This window comes from Callospermophilus lateralis, chromosome 1, assembly GCF_048772815.1.
Source record: "Callospermophilus lateralis isolate mCalLat2 chromosome 1, mCalLat2.hap1, whole genome shotgun sequence".
NCBI lineage: Eukaryota > Metazoa > Chordata > Mammalia > Rodentia > Sciuridae > Callospermophilus > Callospermophilus lateralis.
Window position 1 is genome coordinate 8,843,152 of NC_135305.1, and position 22,693 is coordinate 8,865,844.

General features: G+C 47.4%; 1 protein-coding gene across 1 annotated transcript in view; it reads right to left on the reverse strand.

The window, feature by feature from the left end:
* The window catches only part of Cntnap2 (contactin associated protein 2), a 1,322,317-nt gene that overhangs the window by 416,643 nt on the left and 882,981 nt on the right, over positions 1–22,693 (reverse strand). Inside the window, exon 14 of the mRNA XM_076852920.2 lies at positions 9,924–10,080. Within this exon, the coding sequence (XP_076709035.2) occupies positions 9,924–10,080 (157 nt within the window). The remainder of the gene's footprint in view (positions 1–9,923; positions 10,081–22,693) is intronic.

Sequence of the window (22,693 nt, forward strand, 5' to 3'; positions counted from 1 at the left end):
TGCCAGGTGGCACAGAGGGGAAATGGTACCATGTACCTTGCACCCATTTTGGTCTCAGTCCATGCTGATCACATGATTGTTGGTGACTGAGGGAAGACGTTGGAAGAAATAAAGAACTTGCTTACTGGGCACAGTCTGCAGGCACAGATTCCACGGAACCATGACAGCACCCTTCAGTCACAAACGTGGTTTTGCAGGTGGATTTTGCCTGGTTGCTGGCCTTGGCGCTTCCTCTCCCTGACTCTCGCCAGCAGGGGTCACTGCAGAGCACTCTGGGCTGCCTGATGGTGCTTCTCCCCTAGCTGAGGAGGCTATAGAAAGTCAGCCTCCAGAAGGGGCCCTGGCTTCCTCCCTGTCCTTGGAGGGGACAGACTCCCAGATCCCAGGAGGCCCTACTTCCCACTGACAAGGCTGCTGACAGGGAGGGAGGCAAGCGGGACTTGGGTGGGTTCCACAGAATGGCTGAGCTCTCCAGCTGTTTCTGAGGGGTGGTGGGGCTGGGGTCTCCCATCAAACTTCCCTGGGGAAGTACCAGTCTCTGAGTCTCTCCAGTACCCTAGACCACAGCCTGCCAGGAGGAGGAGTGGAATTCCACCCAAGGCCTGCTGACGGCATGGAGGGACCCACTTCCCGCGGTTGGATGTCACGTCTTAAGATTCATTTGAAATCATCAAGAATTGCACCAAGAACTGCATAATTAGGAAGGCAAGTGACTGCGCGCCATGCTGTATGATTTACAGAATGCTTCCCTTTCTAGATTCTATTTAATTCCCACAAACCGAGATTTATTCTTATTGTGCAGACAACAAATCTAAGTTTGAGAGAGGTTAAAATCCTCTCCTCCAGGTGGAGAATCCCCACGTGACGGCTCCCATCCTCAAGCTCAGTTCTCTCCACGGACACTGAGCACTTGCAGGATGTCTCTAGAAGCAACTCCATTCATCTCAAGTATTTAAAGCAGCTGTCGGAGACCCTTTGCTGGGGCTATTGTATTCAAAGACCAGTATGACATCTCCAAAAATTTTCTCTCTTGTGCTGAATAGAGAGGAACATTTTAATAGCTACTTATTATAATCGTGTTCATTACACTATTCAATTTGCCTAAAATGCAGGGCCTGTGTTAAAAGATGTGAGTGAGACAAACTTTACAGAAGCAAAGGGGTGAGGCTGTCTCAGCTGCTCCTCAGCCAGGAGGGAATGAGATCCCAGAGGTGACAGAGTCCCTGAGCAACCATGAAGCGCTGCAGCTGCAACCCAAGCTTGGCAGGGAGGAGGTGTGTGTCAGGCTGGCGCAGGACATCTGTCCCCAGCAAGGTTGTGGCTCTGTGATCTGGATTCCGTTTCATGTTTCAGAGGCAAGTTCCTTTCTCTGAAGTCTACATTCCTTCCCTGCCCTTCCGCTAACGGTGCCTTCCAGATTTAGATACCCGCGTCAGGTTGGCGCCCCACACTTAAGATCTCCAGAGTGGACCAGATTAGCTATCTTCTCACACCATGATTCCTCAGTCTGCCACTGGACGTGCCTCCACTCTGTCTCTAGGTGTCTCGTGGTGGGCCTACCTGGACTCTCTGTCCACTCCATCTCTAGATGTCTCGTGGTGGGCCTACCTGGACTCTCTGTCCACTCTGTCTCTAGGTGTCTTCGTGGTGGGCCTACCTGGACTCTCTGTCCACTCCATCTCTAGATGTCTCGTGGTGGGCCTACCTGGACTCTCTGTCCACTCCATCTCTAGATGTCTCGTGGTGGGCCTACCTGGACTCTCTGTCCACTCCATCTCTAGATGTCTCGTGGTGGGCCTACCTGGACTCTCTGTCCACTCTGCCTCTAGGTGTCTTCGTGGTGGGCCTACCTGGACTCTCTGTCCACTCCATCTCTAGATGTCTCATGGTGGGCCTACCTGGACTCTCTGTCTACTCCGTCTCTAGGTGTCTTCGTGGTGGGCCTACCTGGACTCTCTGTCCACTCCATCTCTAGATGTCTCGTGGTGGGCCTACCTGGACTCTCTGTCCACTCTGCCTCTAGATGTCTCGTGGTGGGCCTACCTGGACTCTCTGTCCACTCTGTCTCTAGGTGTCTTGTGGTGGGCCTACCTGGACTCTCTGTCCACTCCATCTCTAGATGTCTCGTGGTGGGCCTACCTGGACTCTCTGTCCACTCCGTCTCTAGGTGTCTCGTGGTGGGCCTACCTGGACTCTCTGTCCACTCTGTCTCTAGGTGTCTTGTGGTGGCCTACCTGGACTCTCTGTCCACTCTGCCTCTAGGTGTCTCATGGTGGGCCTACCTGGACTCTCTGTCCACTCCATCTCTAGGTGTCTTGTGGTGGGCTACCTGGACTCTCTGTCCACTCCATCTCTAGGTGTCTCGTGGTGGGCCTACCTGGACTCTCTGTCCACTCTGTCTCTAGGTGTCTTCGTGGTGGGCCTACCTGGACTCTCTGTCCACTCCGTCTCTAGATGTCTCGTGGTGGGCCTACCTGGACTCTCTGTCCACTCCATCTCTAGATGTCTCGTGGTGGGCCTACCTGGACTCTCTGTCCACTCTGTCTCTAGGTGTCTTGTGGTGGCCTACCTGGACTCTCTGTCCACTCCATCTCTAGATGTCTCGTGGTGGGCCTACCTGGACTCTCTGTCCACTCTGCCTCTAGGTGTCTCGTGGTGGGCCTACCTGGACTCTCTGTCCACTCCATCTCTAGGTGTCTCGTGGTGGGCCTACCTGGACTCTCTGCCCACTCCGTCTCTAGATGTCTCGTGGTGGGCCTACCTGGACTCTCTGTCCACTCTGCCTCTAGGTGTCTCGTGGTGGGCCTACCTGGACTCTCTGTCCACTCCATCTCTAGGTGTCTCGTGGTGGGCCTACCTGGACTCTCTGCCCACTCCGTCTCTAGGTGTCTCGTGGTGGGCCTACCTGGACTCTCTGCCCACTCCGTCTCTAGATGTCTCGTGGTGGGCCTACCTGGACTCTCTGTCCACTCTGCCTCTAGGTGTCTCGTGGTGGGCCTACCTGGACTCTCTGTCCACTCCGTCTCTAGGTGTCTCGTGGTGGGCCTACCTGGACTCTCTGTCCACTCTGCCTCTAGGTGTCTTCGTGGTGGGCCTACCTGGACTCTCTGTCCACTCCGTCTCTAGATGTCTCGTGGTGGGCTACCTGGACTCTCTGTCCACTCTGCCTCTAGGTGTCTCGTGGTGGGCCTACCTGGACTCTCTGTCCACTCCGTCTCTAGGTGTCTCGTGGTGGGCCTACCTGGACTCTCTGCCCACTCCGTCTCTAGGTGTCTCGTGGTGGGCCTACCTGGACTCTCTGCCCACTCCGTCTCTAGATGTCTCGTGGTGGGCCTACCTGGACTCTCTGTCCACTCTGCCTCTAGGTGTCTCGTGGTGGGCCTACCTGGACTCTCTGTCCACTCCGTCTCTAGGTGTCTCGTGGTGGGCCTACCTGGACTCTCTGTCCACTCTGCCTCTAGGTGTCTTCGTGGTGGGCCTACCTGGACTCTCTGTCCACTCCGTCTCTAGATGTCTCGTGGTGGGCTACCTGGACTCTCTGTCCACTCTGCCTCTAGGTGTCTCGTGGTGGGCCTACCTGGACTCTCTGTCCACTCCGTCTCTAGATGTCTCGTGGTGGGCCTACCTGGACTCTCTGTCCACTCTGTCTCTAGGTGTCTTCGTGGTGGGCCTACCTGGACTCTCTGTCCACTCTGCCTCTAGGTGTCTCGTGGTGGGCCTACCTGGACTCTCTGTCCACTCTGTCTCTAGATGTCTCGTGGTGGGCCTACCTGGACTCTCTGTCCACTCCGTCTCTAGGTGTCTTCGTGGTGGGCCTACCTGGACTCTCTGTCCACTCTGTCTCTAGATGTCTCGTGGTGGGCCTACCTGGACTCTCTGTCCACTCCGTCTCTAGGTGTCTCGTGGTGGGCCTACCTGGACTCTCTGTCCACTCCGTCTCTAGGTGTCTCGTGGTGGGCCTACCTGGACTCTCTGTCCACTCCGTCTCTAGGTGTCTCGTGGTGGGCCTACCTGGACTCTCTGTCCACTCCGTCTCTAGGTGTCTCGTGGTGGGCCTACCTGGACTCTCTGTCCACTCCGTCTCTAGGTGTCTCGTGGTGGGCCTACCTGGACTCTCTGTCCACTCCGTCTCTAGGTGTCTCGTGGTGGGCCTACCTGGACTCTCTGTCCACTCCGTCTCTAGGTGTCTCGTGGTGGGCCTACCTGGACTCTCTGTCCACTCCGTCTCTAGGTGTCTCGTGGTGGGCCTACCTGGACTCTCTGTCTACTCCGTCTCTAGGTGTCTTCGTGGTGGGCCTACCTGGACTCTCTGTCCACTCCATCTCTAGGTGTCTTCGTGGTGGGCCTACCTGGACTCTCTGTCCACTCCGTCTCTAGGTGTCTCGTGGTGGGCCTACCTGGACTCTCTGTCCACTCCATCTCTAGGTGTCTCGTGGTGGGCCTACCTGGACTCTCTGTCCACTCCGTCTCTAGGTGTCTTCGTGGTGGGCCTACCTGGACTCTCTGTCCACTCCGTCTCTAGGTGTCTTCGTGGTGGGCCTACCTGGACTCTCTGTCCACTCCGTCTCTAGGTGTCTTCGTGGTGGGCCTACCTGGACTCTCTCTCCACTCCGTCTCTAGGTGTCTTCGTGGTGGGCCTACCTGGACTCTCTGTCCACTCCGTTTCTAGGTGTCTTCGTGGTGGGCCTACCTGGACTCTCTGTCCACTCCGTCTCTAGGTGTCTCGTGGTGGGCCTACCTGGACTCTCTGTCCACTCCGTCTCTAGGTGTCTCGTGGTGGGCCTACCTGGACTCTCTGTCCACTCCATCTCTAGATGTCTCGTGGTGGGCCTACCTGGACTCTCTGTCCACTCTGTCTCTAGGTGTCTTGTGGTGGCCTACCTGGACTCTCTGTCCACTCCATCTCTAGATGTCTCGTGGTGGGCCTACCTGGACTCTCTGTCCACTCTGCCTCTAGGTGTCTCGTGGTGGGCCTACCTGGACTCTCTGTCCACTCCATCTCTAGGTGTCTCGTGGTGGGCCTACCTGGACTCTCTGCCCACTCCCTCTCTAGATGTCTCGTGGTGGGCCTACCTGGACTCTCTGTCCACTCTGCCTCTAGGTGTCTCGTGGTGGGCCTACCTGGACTCTCTGTCCACTCCATCTCTAGGTGTCTCGTGGTGGGCCTACCTGGACTCTCTGCCCACTCCGTCTCTAGGTGTCTCGTGGTGGGCCTACCTGGACTCTCTGCCCACTCCGTCTCTAGATGTCTCGTGGTGGGCCTACCTGGACTCTCTGTCCACTCTGCCTCTAGGTGTCTCGTGGTGGGCCTACCTGGACTCTCTGTCCACTCCGTCTCTAGGTGTCTCGTGGTGGGCCTACCTGGACTCTCTGTCCACTCTGCCTCTAGGTGTCTTCGTGGTGGGCCTACCTGGACTCTCTGTCCACTCCGTCTCTAGATGTCTCGTGGTGGGCTACCTGGACTCTCTGTCCACTCTGCCTCTAGGTGTCTCGTGGTGGGCCTACCTGGACTCTCTGTCCACTCCGTCTCTAGATGTCTCGTGGTGGGCCTACCTGGACTCTCTGTCCACTCTGTCTCTAGGTGTCTTCGTGGTGGGCCTACCTGGACTCTCTGTCCACTCTGCCTCTAGGTGTCTCGTGGTGGGCCTACCTGGACTCTCTGTCCACTCTGTCTCTAGATGTCTCGTGGTGGGCCTACCTGGACTCTCTGTCCACTCCGTCTCTAGGTGTCTTCGTGGTGGGCCTACCTGGACTCTCTGTCCACTCTGTCTCTAGATGTCTCGTGGTGGGCCTACCTGGACTCTCTGTCCACTCCGTCTCTAGGTGTCTCGTGGTGGGCCTACCTGGACTCTCTGTCCACTCCGTCTCTAGGTGTCTCGTGGTGGGCCTACCTGGACTCTCTGTCCACTCCGTCTCTAGGTGTCTCGTGGTGGGCCTACCTGGACTCTCTGTCCACTCCGTCTCTAGGTGTCTCGTGGTGGGCCTACCTGGACTCTCTGTCCACTCCGTCTCTAGGTGTCTCGTGGTGGGCCTACCTGGACTCTCTGTCCACTCCGTCTCTAGGTGTCTCGTGGTGGGCCTACCTGGACTCTCTGTCCACTCCGTCTCTAGGTGTCTCGTGGTGGGCCTACCTGGACTCTCTGTCCACTCCGTCTCTAGGTGTCTCGTGGTGGGCCTACCTGGACTCTCTGTCTACTCCGTCTCTAGGTGTCTTCGTGGTGGGCCTACCTGGACTCTCTGTCCACTCCGTCTCTAGGTGTCTTCGTGGTGGGCCTACCTGGACTCTCTGTCCACTCCGTCTCTAGGTGTCTCGTGGTGGGCCTACCTGGACTCTCTGTCCACTCCGTCTCTAGGTGTCTCGTGGTGGGCCTACCTGGACTCTCTGTCCACTCCGTCTCTAGGTGTCTTCGTGGTGGGCCTACCTGGACTCTCTGTCCACTCCGTCTCTAGGTGTCTTCGTGGTGGGCCTACCTGGACTCTCTGTCCACTCCGTCTCTAGGTGTCTTCGTGGTGGGCCTACCTGGACTCTCTGTCCACTCCGTCTCTAGGTGTCTTCGTGGTGGGCCTACCTGGACTCTCTGTCCACTCCGTCTCTAGGTGTCTTCGTGGTGGGCCTACCTGGACTCTCTGTCCACTCCGTCTCTAGGTGTCTCGTGGTGGGCCTACCTGGACTCTCTGTCCACTCCGTCTCTAGGTGTCTCGTGGTGGGCCTACCTGGACTCTCTGTCCACTCCGTCTCTAGGTGTCTTCGTGGTGGGCCTACCTGGACTCTCTGTCCACTCTGTCTCTAGGTGTCTTCGTGGTGGGCCTACCTGGACTCTCTGTCCACTCTGTCTCTAGGTGTCTTCGTGGTGGGCCTACCTGGACTCTCTGTCCACTCCGTCTCTAGGTGTCTTCGTGGTGGGCCTACCTGGACTCTCTGTCCACTCCGTCTCTAGGTGTCTCGTGGTGGGCCTACCTGGACTCTCTGTCCACTCCATCTCTAGGTGTCTCGTGGTGGGCCTACCTGGACTCTCTGTCCACTCCATCTCTAGATGTCTCGTGGTGGGCCTACCTGGACTCTCTGTCCACTCCATCTCTAGGTGTCTCGTGGTGGGCCTACCTGGACTCTCTGTCTACTCTGTCTCTAGGTGTCTTCGTGGTGGGCCTACCTGGACTCTCTGTCCACTCTGTCTCTAGATGTCTCGTGGTGGGCCTACCTGGACTCTCTGTCCACTCCATCTCTAGATGTCTCGTGGTGGGCCTACCTGGACTCTCTGTCCACTCCATCTCTAGATGTCTCGTGGTGGGCCTACCTGGACTCTCTGTCCACTCCATCTCTAGATGTCTCGTGGTGGGCCTACCTGGACTCTCTGTCCACTCCATCTCTAGGTGTCTCGTGGTGGGCCTACCTGGACTCTCTGTCTACTCCGTCTCTAGGTGTCTTCGTGGTGGGCCTACCTGGACTCTCTGTCCACTCCATCTCTAGGTGTCTCGTGGTGGGCCTACCTGGACTCTCTGTCTACTCTGTCTCTAGGTGTCTTCGTGGTGGACCTACCTGGACTCTCTGTCCACTCCGTCTCTAGGTGTCTCGTGGTGGGCCTACCTGGACTCTCTGTCCACTCCGTCTCTAGGTGTCTCGTGGTGGCCTACCTGGACTCTCTGTCCACTCCATCTCTAGGTGTCTCGTGGTGGGCCTACCTGGACTCTCTGTCCACTCCGTCTCTAGGTGTCTCGTGGTGGGCCTACCTGGACTCTCTGTCCACTCCATCTCTAGGTGTCTCGTGGTGGCCTACCTGGACTCTCTGTCCACTCCATCTCTAGGTGTCTCGTGGTGGGCCTACCTGGACTCTCTGTCCACTCCATCTCTAGGTGTCTCGTGGTGGCCTACCTGGACTCTCTGTCCACTCCATCTCTAGGTGTCTCGTGGTGGGCCTACCTGGACTCTCTGTCCACTCCATCTCTAGGTGTCTCGTGGTGGCCTACCTGGACTCTCTGTCCACTCCGTCTCTAGGTGTCTCGTGGTGGGCCTACCTGGACTCTCTGTCCACTCCATCTCTAGGTGTCTTGTGGTGGCCTACCTGGACTCTCTGTCCACTCCATCTCTAGGTGTCTCGTGGTGGGCCTACCTGGACTCTCTGTCCACTCCATCTCTAGGTGTCTCGTGGTGGGCCTACCTGGACTCTCTGTCCACTCCGTCTCTAGGTGTCTCGTGGTGGGCTACCTGGACTCTCTGTCCACTCTGCCTCTAGGTGTCTCCTGATCCACAAGGCCCATCTTTGTATCCCCGGCATTGGGATGGTGCCTGATAAAGACAGCTTTTGCTAGGGTGCATGCACTAGACGTTGCTGTTCTTGGAACACCTCCGTGGTCCTCCGGGCAGGAACTCAACAGTGGCAGGCACTCGCCTGGATGAGGAACCCCCTGGGGCAGTGTTGCCACTTCTCCCACTTAAGGAGGCTATCCCGGCATCAGGCTCCTGCAGGGCCAGGAAACCAGAGTGGAACAGGCAGAGTCTCTGTGATCTCTCCAATCCAGAGCCTGCCTGTCAGGCTTGTTTAATGACGTGTAACAGGTGAAAAATGACAAGAAGAATGTGAGTCAGGGCAGGGATTCCTATTCATGACATTCACTGTTCTATCCCCAGAGCCTGGAAGAATTCCTGGCACACACGTGTTCAATCAATATTTTCTAAATACATGACTGATTGGGAGAATGACCGACTGAATGCATAATAGACTAACCCAGAGCCACTGCCCTCTCCGTTCCCTGACTTCCAGTCTCTGTGTCGTGAGTGAGTGTGTACGGGTGCAGATGGATCTTTCAAACAAATGCAATTAAAAATTGAGTATTATGATCTTCTCTTTCTAAAAAACAACAACTTAAGTATGAGGATGGCTATTTACAAATATTTTACACACATACCCACAGACCCTAAGCTACTGCAATAAAGAGCTTTTGTAATTTGTTTCAATGTAAAAAAGAAAAAAATGCACAGGTCTTGGGAAGTAAACAGATGTCCTATCTGAAAACCAGCAACTCTGCATTCTCAGGATTAGTTTCTAAGCAACTGGTGGAAAGAACTGGTCTTGTAGGTTGCCCTTGAACTTGGGGTAAGTGCACAGGTGTGGTTGGTGGCATGAGAAGGTTCAGGGCTTTGCTCTGTGCCAGGTGCCCAGCAGGACCACAGCAGGGTTTAAGCCCCTCTAGGCTTCCAGAAGGTAGCATCGGGGATGTGCCCTGGTTTGCAGTCTGGCACCTAAACTTCTGGTGTCTCTCTCTCTCTCTCTCTCTCCAGAGAATGACAGCTGATTTTATCCTTACCCATGATTGACACAGCCCAGCCATTCCCTGTGAAGCAGGACAAAGCCAGCAGAGGGGTGAAGGCAACCCAAAACAGACCTCTCTGGGATGGATTTGTAAACAATTCGAGGTGGGAAGGGAAAGGCGCTGGGCAAGCACTTGTTGGAGACGACAGCAAGGAAGGTTTTTCCCTCCCTTTTTTTTTTCCCCATCACTCTTTGTTGTTTGTATTCTTCGTTTTCTTGGTCCAGTTACCTAAAGCACGCTCGGGGAGTTGATGGTTTCCAGCTTCCACGTGGAGGCACCTGGGCTTCCTGCCCCGCCTGCCCCTGTTCTGTCCCAAAGCCCATTTTATAATGCAAATCACCACCAACCACATGGCTCATTATTTTCCTCTCTGAATAAAAGATGAACACATCAGTTATGTGTCAGCCGGTTTCTAATGCGTACCCTTGTCACGCTGACCTCTTTCTGCTTTTATATTTTTCAGTACCATCCTGACATTTGTCAACTGCAGCAGTTCCAAACCTTTCCACCCTATGATCCTATTATTTTAGCACTTTTCCTACTCTCCCCCTGTCTAATTAGTTTGACCTGCGGCTGTGGCGCCGGCAGGCACGGGCTCCCGGGATGGCACTCACCACTGTTTGTAGTCTGCGTCACAATTGCAGTAGTACTTGGGGTCCGTGCAGTTGCGCTCGATGCCACAGGCACACTTCTGAATCCCAGGCTCCGAGCCCCCCCAGTAGTAGTGCTTCTCGTTGGCTTTGCCAACCCACCACGTGTAGGGACTCCCATCTGCAAAAGAGGGAAGGCACGTTGAGAAACAGGTCTGCTCAGACAGGCGAAGTGCTGCCTCCTCCAGGTGCTCAACCCTCTTAAAAGTACATTCAGTTAAAAAAGAATTTGAGGGAAGGGTAAGCTCAAGCTTTGCCACTGGTACGTGGACCTCTTTCCCCAAACAAACATGTTGATCCTAACTTCTACAACAGGAGTAGGATTCCTAAGTTGTTAGCTCAGCTGAGACCAGTCCACTGTGGAGGAATCTGGGCCAGGAGTCGGTTCAGTGACACAGAGCTGACTTCATGGCTGTTCTGACTTTTTGTGAGTAGATAGTCCTGGGGGTGGGGGACTATTAGAGCCAATGTGGACTTTCACTTTTTCTAAGTCTGGCCTCTTAATTTTCTCTCTCTCTCTCTCTCTTTTTTCGATACTGGGGATTGAACCCAGGGATGCTTAATCTGAGCCACATCCCTAGCCACCCCCTTTAAAAATATATTTTATTTAGAGACAGGGTCTCCCTGAGTTGCTTAGGACCTTGCTAAGTTGCTGAGGCTGGTCTTGAACTCACCATCCTCCTGCCTTGGCCTACCAAGCTGCTGGGATTATAGGCATGCACCACTGAGCCTGGCTGCCCTCTTAATTTTCTGAATAAAGAAACTCACATCTAGAAAGTTCAAGCAGTTCTTTTAACCTCCCAGCCAATTATCTCCAAATCTAGAATTCTGATCCAAAGTAGGTACATGAGGGTGACACACTGTACACTCTCTCTATACAGTCTGACCTTTGTATCTACAGGTTTCTACCCTTGAAATCAACAAACTGTGATTCTAATATATATTTTTTAAATTAAAAAAGTTTAGAAAATTGTCTGTACTAAACATGCCTAGACTTTATTCTTGTCATTATTCCTGAAACAATATAGTATAACAAATTATTTACGTAGTAATGTACTGTACTAGATCTTAGACATAATCTACAGATAACTTAAAATACACAGGAGGATGCCCATGCATAGGTTATACACAAATATTGCCCTATTTTAATTGAGCATCTGCAGATTTGGTATCTGCAGGAGTTCTGGAACCAACCCTTAATTACTTTCCTTTATTGTTTGGCCGAGTAGTCACTCATTTGTTCATTCATGCATCCAAATCTCAAACATCTATTGGGTTTCCTTTATGTGCCAAATATAAGTAACCCAGCCAAGCAGTGGAGGAGGAAGATGCAGATTGGGAATACAGTTTAATAAGCATTCTGAACATGAAAGAGGGAAGGAAGAGAGGTCATGAGAGAAGCTGTCTCAGAGGAGGCAGACCACACACTGTGTCCTGAAGGTCAAATGGGCATTACCCAGATGAGCAAGGACCTAGGAGAGGTGAGGGGTCTGTGCAAAGGGAGCAGGGAGTTAAGACGGAGGGGAAAGTTCTCTGTGCAGAACATGTGCCGGAGCACGTGCATTGGGGTGGAAGAGGCTGAGGGAGGGTAGCGGCCACAGTAAGGGCCAGCCACGAGGGCCAGCCTGCAACAACAGCAACGACTCTGTCCAGGGAGGAGGTTATACTGCACTGGTCTATTCCAGCTTTTCAATGCCTATTTCTCCTCCATTTTAAAGAGTTTGAACTTTGTACTGAAAACAAAGGAAAACCATAAAGGATGTGCAGCCAAGATCATCACGGTCAAGTTTGGGTTTCAAAAGATTGACAATAAGAAAAAAGATGGATTTCTGTGGGTTGGAGTTAGGGAGGCCAGATGTGATGCCCCCTTGTCAACACAGAAGAGAAATAATAAATAGTAGTGGAAAAGGAGAGAAAGAACTAGACAGCAAGAGATTTGGGTGGTGCACCTGGGCTGGGAGATTGGGGTTGGACAGAGCGTGAGCAGAAGGTACTGTGGATTAGTCCACGGCTTCTGGCCTGAGTGACTAAGGGCAGGGAACAGGGAAGGAGGTCAGGAGTTTAGGGAATGTTGGAAAAAGATGATGAACTTGATGCATAAAACAGTTGACTCTTCACGTCTGTATCTCAGGAGCATTTTCTGAGCGGAAAATTCTGTTTCAGAAACCATCAGGGCAAACCAGAAAATATTGGGAGTGGCAGAGATACAGCTGGAATCTTTCAGATCACAAAGCTTTCAAAAAGATGCAGAAGGAGAGGGCCACAGTGGAGGTTCAGGAAGAAGGCAGTGAATGGAGGGAAAACAAAGGAAGAATTTCCAAAAGAGTGGAGTGGCCAGCATTGCCAGATTTCATAGCAAAATCCACTAAGAGGAGGGTATACAAGTTTTCTTCTATGTGACAGTGACGAGGCCATGGAGACTTTATTGAGAGGGGTTGCCAGTGAAATGGGGGAAGAAAAGCCCAGAGAGAGCCAGCTGAGAAAGAAACAGAAGGGGGACAAGGAGGCCCGGCAACAGAGAGCTTTGTTTCAATTTTATTTTCCTGTGGTGAGAGTACATAGCATGGATTCTCCCCTCTTCCCAACTTTCTAAGTGCACAATTCAGTATTGTTACAGGTGTGGCCTGGTCCAACATCTCTAGAGCCCACCCACCCTAGGGAACTGAAGCCCCTGTGCCCATTGGTTGGCTCATTCCCCTCTCTTCCCAGCTCCCGGGACTTAGAGTCACCATCTGACTATTTTAGATACCTGCTATATTTGGAATCCTGCAATTCATGTGTATGCATTTTGCTTTCTCTTCCTATCTCTACTGCTACCTTATTATTTCTCTTCCAAAATAGTGTTATTTTCTACAAGGAAGAAAATTCTGCCATACACAACAACATGGCTGAACCCAGAGGCCATATACGGAGATCAGATCACTTTCAGAGGAAGCTGGGAAAGAATGGACTCCAAGTGGAGGTAGTGCCAGCCAGGGAGGCTAAGAGGCAAGTCCACTAAAATCTCCAGGCCTCCAGGTTGGAATTCCATCATGTTAACTCACCTTCCTCTCTAGATGCTAAGTGCAGACTTGTGTCTGTGAGTGCTCAGAAGAAAGATGTAGAATCCTGCACTCATGATTTCTTACTTGAACTATCACAACATCTAAATAACACAATAGAGTAAGGGTGGATCATAATGGAGCTACGTAAAAGCTGCCGTGGTACCTTCTCTGGTATCCCAGCAGCTTTTAAGAGCAATTTTGTTAAAATGTGGGCATATGGGTGGGGAATATGGTCCATGCTCCGTGTGATGGGATGGTGGATGTTCTCATCCTGGAAATGCGTTGTCCATGTATTCTCTTAGTGGAGAGAAATTGCTAGATTTCACAAAACTGACTCTTTTTCCTTGGAATGAGCCTTTCTAGAATTTCAGAAGACATACTGGACTTGATCTGATAAAGAGTAAAGAGGGAGATTTCCGTATTCTATTCCAGAGATGAATAAGCCAGCTCTCTGAGTTAAGGTCTACTTTGAAGCCATGTCTGCTGCCCATCTGGGCCTTTCCCAGCACCTGGGGGGCTTGTGTTTGCTTCCCACGTTTATTATTCTGTTTCTCCTTTCTCTGTCAGGGTAAAGGGCAAAACATCCAATGTTTTATGCTTCCCAGTATTGAAAACATGACTAATAATACACTTTTGATTCCAGAGTTTCAAAAATTAAGGCTTGAAAAATACCACTTATGGCAACTGTCTAATGTGAGCCATTCCCAGAGATGTCTGGGTGATTTGGCCCCAGAACTGCTCCAGGTTCATGTGGGACCCACCTCTGGCCTTGTTACAGGAAAGAACAAGGTGAAAGTCCAGGCTGACCTGGCAGAAGGCTCATCAGGCCTACCAGACCACAACTTGACCCCATGACACAGAAATACCACCAGGTTGGTTATCGGATCTATTTATGTATTTATTTATTGCCTACCAGGGATTGAACCCAGGGGTACTTATCCACTGAGCCACATCCTCATCCCTTTTTTATTTTCATTTTTTAATCATAGGACAGGGTCTCACTAAGTTGCTTAGGGTCTTACTAAGTTGCTGGCTTTGAACTTGTGAACCTCCTGCCTCAGGCTTCTGAGTTGCTGGGATTACAGGTGTGTTCCACCACACCTGGCTTATTACATCTTTTCAGGTTGACCTAACTCTAAAGGCTTTATTCCAAAGGAAAGTTTGGTTAATATCATTGTTTTTTGGAAACTGTAACACACTTGGGAGAAGGAAAGAAACAGACCAGACACAGGTAAAACTGGAGTTAATGGAAGAGTATATATCTCAATGCCTCAATTTCCTTTCCCTGAGTGACCGGAGGCACCTAAAACATGTTTCTTTTCTTGTCACTTCTTATTCTAGTCTTTTAAAGTCTTTCCATTGTTATTGCTTTAAACTGCTTTTCTCCAAAGCCAATTAACAGGTAAATAATAATTTGTAAAGCAACAAGCAGCACTTCATTAGCACAGCACTGGAGTAAAGAGGTTCTTCGCTCCAAGTAAATTGAACTGTTCTCCTCTTCCTGAATATAAAATATACACCAAATTAAAAATTAATTTTAGTTATAGTGATTTAACCAAATTAGCCAGTGTTAAACACAAAGGGTAGAATTGGCATTTGCCCCTGTGCTACTGAAACAGTTTGTTATTGGCAAAAACATATCTTCATTATAGTCAGTGACAGGGATTTGCATGAACTAAAGAAGCTCACATGGATCTATATTCTTTGTAAAAATCAGAACAATGTCAGTCAAAGGGGCAAGACAACAATCGGCATCACTTTTAGGATGAGATTATGGCAAATGCAGATGAGAGGCAGCTAATTCCAACAGCACTTCAGGAAGCACCCAGCCCTGGTGAGACAGCCTCACTGTGAAGCCGTCTGGGCAGCATGTGCCCAGCAGGCGCCCCCAGCACAGGGCCCAGGGTCTGCTAAGTTGCACTGCAGACCCTCAGTTCACTGTAGGAGTGGGCTCTTGTTAGACACCAGGGTAAGATCTGTGATGATATTTCCTCTGTCAATGGTGAAGAGGCGACATGCCAGTGACTGGATAAGAGTGGCCTGGTGTCTCAGCTCCTTCTCCCACCCCCTGTCTTTCTCTCACATAGTACTTTAGTCCTTATGTAACTAATGCTCCCAGTTAGACTGATGCAGAATTTTTTTTCTTCTCATGAAAACCAGTCAGGTGCAGCACAAAGCACACAACTTTCATATCTGCCATGAATGGAAGAATGCCAATATGAAATATTCCAGGGGAAAAGCAAATTGTATCATTGGTTATTAGCACTGGATTATTCAGTTAAATCACTATAATGAAAATTAATTATGAATTTTATTAATTAGCATTATTTATTAATATTTTATATTCAGGAGGAAAACGGTTCAATTTGCTTTGAGCAAACAATTGCCTTTCTCCAGGGCTGTGCTAACGAAGTGCTACTTGTTACTCTACAAATCATTATTTACCTGTAAAGGGAATAATGCAATAAATGCAATAATGCAAATAACTGCAATAAATGCTTATTGCCGTTAAAGCAATACAGATGGAAAGACAATAAAAGACAAGAATAAGAAGTGATGAGAAAAGAACTAATTTAGTTGTCCAAGAGTTGAAGAACTTCTTTAACTTTAATATGAAGATTTTAGTTAACAATAAAAAGTAGGTGTAATCAGTATGATGAAATGAGATAATGATGAACCACATTCTAATAGCTAGAAGCTAAAGTATCAAAATGGGGCATATTGAATTAAAATAGCCCAATATGGGTTGAATTAAATGTAATCACTACACTGTTAGACTCACTTCAGATCAAGCTTTATTAAGGTGAAGCGTTTATTAGGGTTTGGATGATTAAACTAGGAAAGGGAAAAGGAAAAGAGGATACTTCCGAGACCTAAAGAAACAGTTATATGCCAATAACTGTTCCAGAAGCATGGGACAAAGGCAGGGAGACCTCTTGAAAATATGGTTCAGATGTGGGCTTTTCAGAATGTGTTCTTTGGAATTTCCAGGCCACACAAAGTAACTGAATAGGCTGCTTAAGTAACTGTTATCCTAGTCACTCTAACATGAGACCCTGGACGGTCACTGCCACACTTAATGACTTCCATTACCTACTTCTACAAGATATTAAAGACAATACCGCAAGGGTTTATAGTCTCCAAAATGAAAACTTAGAAGCAATTTTTTAGCTTGATGAAACCTAGTTTTATTGTATCTCCTATTACTATTTAACTGCAAACTTTTTCAAAGAATCACAGGGTTTTTTCTAGCAGAGCAAACATAAGTATGACTGGCAGCAGAGACACACTGGTGCCTGGGTGCTCAGTGCCCCTGTGGACAGCTCCTTTGCAGATCACCCCAGGCTCTGCTCTTGGGGAACATTCTAGATGCTCAAAGTCCACTAAGGTATAGGAACCCCCCTCTTAATTTTACCTGGTGTTAAGGCATTTATACATAGAGCTTGTGGAACAGTTGTTACAAATGGAGCATCTAGGATCTCACACAGGGTCCCCCTAAGTGGCTCTGGACAATTGCCCACTTCCTCTGCCTTCCATTCTTACCCCGGCCCTGCTGCATTGCTCTCCTTCCAGGTCATCAGTGTGTCTCAGCTGCCCTTTTGACGGGATTACAACAATTCCTATCAAGATGTGACAACAATATGCTTACTAAGCAAAGACGACCTTAATGAGTATAGTTCTAGATCGGATGTGCAGAACATCCCGACACCTGTGAAAACCTTCCTCATACAAATGATCTAGAGAACAAGGCAGGCAGCGAGCTCCAGCCTGACCGGAACAGAGGGTAAACTCAAAGTGCTGTAGCTGTTCCATTGCCTCAGTTAACCTGATGTTTGAGGTTGGGATGATACAGCAGGCAGCAATTCCCTGCTCCTTCAGAGTGGGCCGTGCACAGTCAGGGATCCTGGGATGTAAAGCCAAAGGGGACAGCCTACCCTGGCCCCAGGTATAGGAAGAGGGGATAAGCCAGGAGTCCTGGAGTTCTCTGACTTAAATAGAGATAGGCTCTCCCCTTTAACTGGTAGAATGGCATTAGTACAATTGTGTCTAAGAACTGGACCATGGAGCCCAGGCTCAGGATTCCCATAGCAGCATAGGGGCTGGGAGGTGAAGCCACAAAAGACAACTTCTGTATGTTTTTTTTTAACTTAGGATGAAATAGGAGTAAGAGAAGGTTTATAAGGTATCTAAGGTCCATCAGATGCCTATAAACAACACAGACCCTGATCTATAGAATAAGACCAAAAAGTCATTGGAATAAGAATCTCAAAAGGAAACCTTGAGCAGTGGCACACACCTGAAATCCCAGCAGCTTGGGAGGCTGAGGCCAGAGGATCGAGAGTTCAAAGCCAAGCTCTGTAACAGCAAGGTACTAAGCAACTGAGTGAGACCCTGTCTCTAAATAAAATACAAAAGAAGGCTGGAGATGTGGCTCAGTGGTTGAGTGCCTCTGAGTTAAATCCCCCCCAACCCACTTAAAAAAGGGAAAACTTGAGAACTGATCCTATCATCAGACAGGACTGTCACATGTTGACCTGGGAGAGGACAGTGGTAGTTTTAGCTCACTGCACACTTGGGAGCATATGTAGAGAAACTGACTCTGTTTCTTTGGGTTAGTGCCTGGATGCCATTGAGCTACCTACTGAGGACCCTGTTTACTAGGTATGACATGAAGAGGTGACAGTGAGGCTTAGTACAGAAATATCTCCATTTAATTATCAACTTTCTTCTGAATAATATAATCATTGTAACTCTTTTCTTTTTGCAATTTTATAACCATGACCCTGAGTCCAAATGCCTTTTTTTTTTTTTTTTACTATTTAAATTAAGGATTTTAGAAAGAAAATTAAAAATCATACATCTTGGCATTCTCTTAGACTCAAAAGACAGTTCTCTCAAACTACCTATAATTTTTGAGAAATCAACTCATTAAGTTCATTTCCCAGTCACCTAATTCTATGTTGTCCTGTGTTCATATAAAACCAAATAAAAAATGAATCCCCAAAAGTCCTGCGGAATTTGTGCTGCAGATAGTGATGTGAGGATGGGAAAAACTCATAATTTTGAATTTATAATGTAAACAACCAATTTCATAGTTAAGGTGAACGTTTCATCTTTCTGTGATTGAATGTCTTGAAACTCATCTGATTAGGGATGAATAGAAATGAATGCAGTTGATTAGCTTCGGGTTGTATCTTTCAGAATTACACTGGATTCTCCTATATCCTATTGATTTGAGTATGGGCCAAATTTAGAAATGTAGAAGTGAAGTTCAGATTAAAAAGGACCTGAATCAAAATGTTAATAATTAAAAATTAATTTCACTGCATAATATTTAAATTTATTTTATTGAATTGAACTTAATAGATTTCAATCAAGGACTAATTCCACTGAGCAAAATTTGATTCAGTTGAATCAAATCAGTTTGAATCCAATTCAAATGAATTAGATTTTATTAATTTGAAATGGAATTGGAGTGACAGATTTGATGAGTTTGTAGCTCTGAGCAGTATTAAAGAGTAGAATGGGCCGACACACTCCAGGTGTCCTTGACTTTAATCCCTGCTGAGGTCACTGGCACTGCTGCTCCCTGGGAGACATGGTTGGTTTCTTTGTACCACGGTCCCTGGGAGCAAAGGTGATCAATTCTAATACCATAGGGATGGGATGGAACTGCAAGGGGTTGTTTCTTTGATTATTTTTGTTTCTCTAAATTCTTTTACAGACAGCTTGCTTCTTCCTTTCCAATATCTTTCCATTCAGACTTTCTTTCCTGTCCAAACGCAGTGACTCGTATCCACTATGCATTGCTAAACTCATTTGTCCATGAGGGTCTTTATGTGCTTCTGAATCTCAAGGAAAGTTTTTCTAATGTTGAGTTATAAGTAGTGATGTTGCTGCCGTTTAAAAATAGTTCGTCTTCACGTTTAAGGCAGTTCACTTCCATCTATCATCTGCTGAGATTTTTGAAAATATGAATTGATAGTGAATTTTGTTCAAGGGTTGATCTGCTCTTATTGAAGTTATAATTTTTTTTTTTTGGTACCAGGGATTGAACTCAGAGGCACTCAACCACTGAGCCACATCCCAGCCCTATTTTGTATTTTATTTAGAGACAGGATCTCACCCAGTTGTTTAGTGCCTTGCTGTTGCTGAGGCTGGCTTTGAACTTGTGATGGATCCACCTGTCTCAGCCTCCCAAGCACTGGGGTTACAGGCATATGCCACTGCATCCAGCAAAATTATATTTTTTTTCCTTTTAGCATTTCTAAATTTTTCTAATGATAATGTAATTTAAAAACTCACCTTTGTTGTGATAAATCATCACACACACACACACACACACACACACACTCACAAGTATATTGTTAGATTTGTTTTGATATTTGTTTGGGATTGTTGCCACCCTGTTCACGAGAAGCATTGACCTATGATTTTCTTTTGTTGGACTCATCATTATTTATGGTATCAAATTATTTATGGTATCAAATTAACATGGCCTCAAAGAATGGTTGGGGGACTGAATAAGGTTTCAATTATTTGGTAAACTGTCTGAGGCTTACATAATTTGATCTTTGTTTTAAGATCATTCTTATATCCATTTATGTATGTTTATATTCTTAACTATTTGTTGTATCCATTTATACATTGTTTTTAAATGAACTTGTCAATTGCATCTTAATATTTAAAAATACTGGTCAACAGCTGCACATGTGCTGTTGTTTTTATTTCTACTCTTCTTTATCTCTTTTGTCTGACTAATCTAGTCCCAAGTTTATTAATTTTATCAGACTCTTCAAAGAATCAATTTTGCAATCTTACCAAATGTTTGATCTCTTGTTCATTTTTCCTACCTTCATATTTATTTCATTTTTCTACTTTGTATGTACTCTAGGATCCTCAATATCTTTTTAAATTTTTAACTTTTAACTGATGAGTAAAAATTTTCTCTTGTGCAATATGACATTTTGAAATATGTATAATATGGAATAAATAAATAGAGCAAGCTAATGTACTCTTGGTGATTTTTAAAACACAGCATTGTTATTAACAACCTTCACCATGTTGAACACCCCATCTCTTGAACTTATTCCTCTTATCTAACTGAAATTTTGTATCATTTGACCAACATCTTCTCTATCCCAACCACCCAGTCTCTCATAACCACCATTCAACTCTTTAAAATTGCACATATAAGAGAGATGGTGTGGCATTTGTCTTGCTATGCCTGTTTATTTCGCTGAATATAACGTCCTCCAGGTTTGACCATGTTGCTGAAATGACAGAATTTCCTTCTTGCTAAAGGCTGAATAGTGTTCACTTGTATACTTATATATGACCTTTGTTCATTCATTCATTGATGGGCACTTGGTCTGCTTCCGTGTCTTGGTTATTGTGAATAATGTTACTGTAAATACTTTATTGTCTAAAAAATGACTTTATTTAAAGATATTATTTTTATGGGTGGAATATATAAAATTGATTTTTTCACACAAAAATTTAAAAACATAATTTTAATGCTGTTATATTTCTATTATCAAGACCTTCATGGTCAGTTTAATTTCCACTCTTCTATAGGTTATTTTCTGTCTAGCAGGGGAATTTCTTTCTTGTTTTGATCCACTGTGACCTATTAATCTGCATCTCCATCTTAATTTGCACGTTTTATTTTGTCATGGTTTGTTCTTAACCATGTGCCCTAAATTTATGAAGTCTCACCTCCTTATCGAAGGTCCAGTTGGAGACAGGTTGTACACCTCTGATCTAATCTCCTTGCTCTGAATCCCCTCTCCATATTTTCCACTCTTTTTCTCACTGGCTGGTTTTTGAGATATTCTTTCATATTTCTTCTCCCTTTCCGTATCTTCACTTTGGCTAGGTAGAAACCGCTATTTAACTTTTCCATTAAACTTTCAGTTTTATCTATGACGTTTTATTTCTACAACTTTTATTTGCTTCTTTTTCAAATGCCACTATATTTGATAATGTCTTCCTTAATCATATCTTCGATTTCCTTTTTTTTCCCCCTAAGAAAACATTCTGATCCAATAATTTTAATATCTGGGGTTTTTGCAGGATTACAAACGCCATTAGCTATTTCTGTTGATTCACAAACATGGTATCTGGCTTCCCCACACATTTCATGGTTAGTTTTTCCCTGAGGTCATATTCCTTGGAAATATATCCATGAGAATTCTTTGAGGTCCAAATGAAGGTATGTCCCTCTCAGATATTTTGCTTTTGCTTTTATCAGATACCTGTAGATATTGCTAACCTGGGACCTCTTTAACATATATTTTCAGCTTAAATTGTTTTCAACCATCCAAGTTAGTATGAAATTATGCTGTAAACATACATCAGATCTGACTTTTTAATGAAACTTCAAGGGATGATTTCTTTTTCTCTTTACCTTGAGCACAAGTTCAGATGGTCAAAATTCCTATGCTATCTTCTTGGGTATAGTGGGTTTTGACTTTTCAATTTATTTTATTTTGTTTCTCACTAAAAGTCTAGCCTCTTGGATTCTATTTTTCATAAAAGGAGATTGGATATAGTTCATCGTGTAGCACAAACCCTTCTCCATGGGTCAGGGGCATGGGAGCGGCAGGTTGCGGGGGCCAGCAGTAGCATCTGGCTTGGCACTCATTCAGGACCTAGCTTCGCGGTTTCCCTTCACTTGACCTCTCTAAAGAGCTCTCTCTCTCTCTTGCTTTCAAGCTCATTTTATTTTTCATTTAAAAGTATTTAAAAATATTTTTGTTCATTTTTAGAGTTCAAAAAGTATTTATGGGGGAGGGTTTTCATGATATCACTTTGCCCTTGTTCCCATAGAAGCCTGTTGCTGTGGGTTTTAAAGCAGCCAGAGGCACGGAGAGTGGGATGCTTTAGGAGGGGCCATGGGGAAAAGACCAGAAAGAGACTACAAAGGAGGTGATGAAGACCTGGAGTGACATGTCCATGGCAGGTTCTGTGCTACTGCAGAGGTAAAAGGTACTCTCAAAGGACATCAGTGGGATTTGGTGACCAGCTAGGTCAGCTAGTTGTGCCCCCTTGGTTTTCAGGTTAGACACAGGAACATTTTGAAAGAATTTTCAGATTCAGAGGAGAGTGTTGGTTTAAGGAAAAGATATTCAGTTTAGTTTTACAGAAGGTGAATTTGAGGTGATAATGGGTCCTGGGGTGGGGGTGGGGGTGGGGTGGGAGTGGGGGGCTGGTTCTACCTCCTCCGGTACGATCTGGAAGCATTTGTAAGGTGCAACTGGTATTTAGTGTCCAGGGTCCCAGGCTGCTGACCTGCAGTGTTTGCAACAGGCTGCAACAGCCAATAAGTATCCCATCTGCTATGCCAATAGCACCTGGGCAGAAGAGCCCTCTGACACAGAGGTGTGGAAATGGGGACAGCCGGGGTTAAGGGTCGGTGACCTCAAGAGAGAGATCAGAGCTCAGTCTTCACATCTGTGGATCATCACAGTGATAACTGAAGCCTGAGAGTAAAGAGGAGGGTGCGGATTAGAACGGTGCGCCCTTGGGAGAAGATGGTCCTAAGAAAGGCCGCTGCCAGGTGGAGGAAGAGGAAGAGTCCTCTGATTCCCTGACATGGCTCTTTATCATTCCCAGGGCATTCTGTGTCCCTGCCTCCGGTGTTGAGCTGCCCTCGGGGCAGAGCGAGCGTCCTGGCCGTGCCCCTGC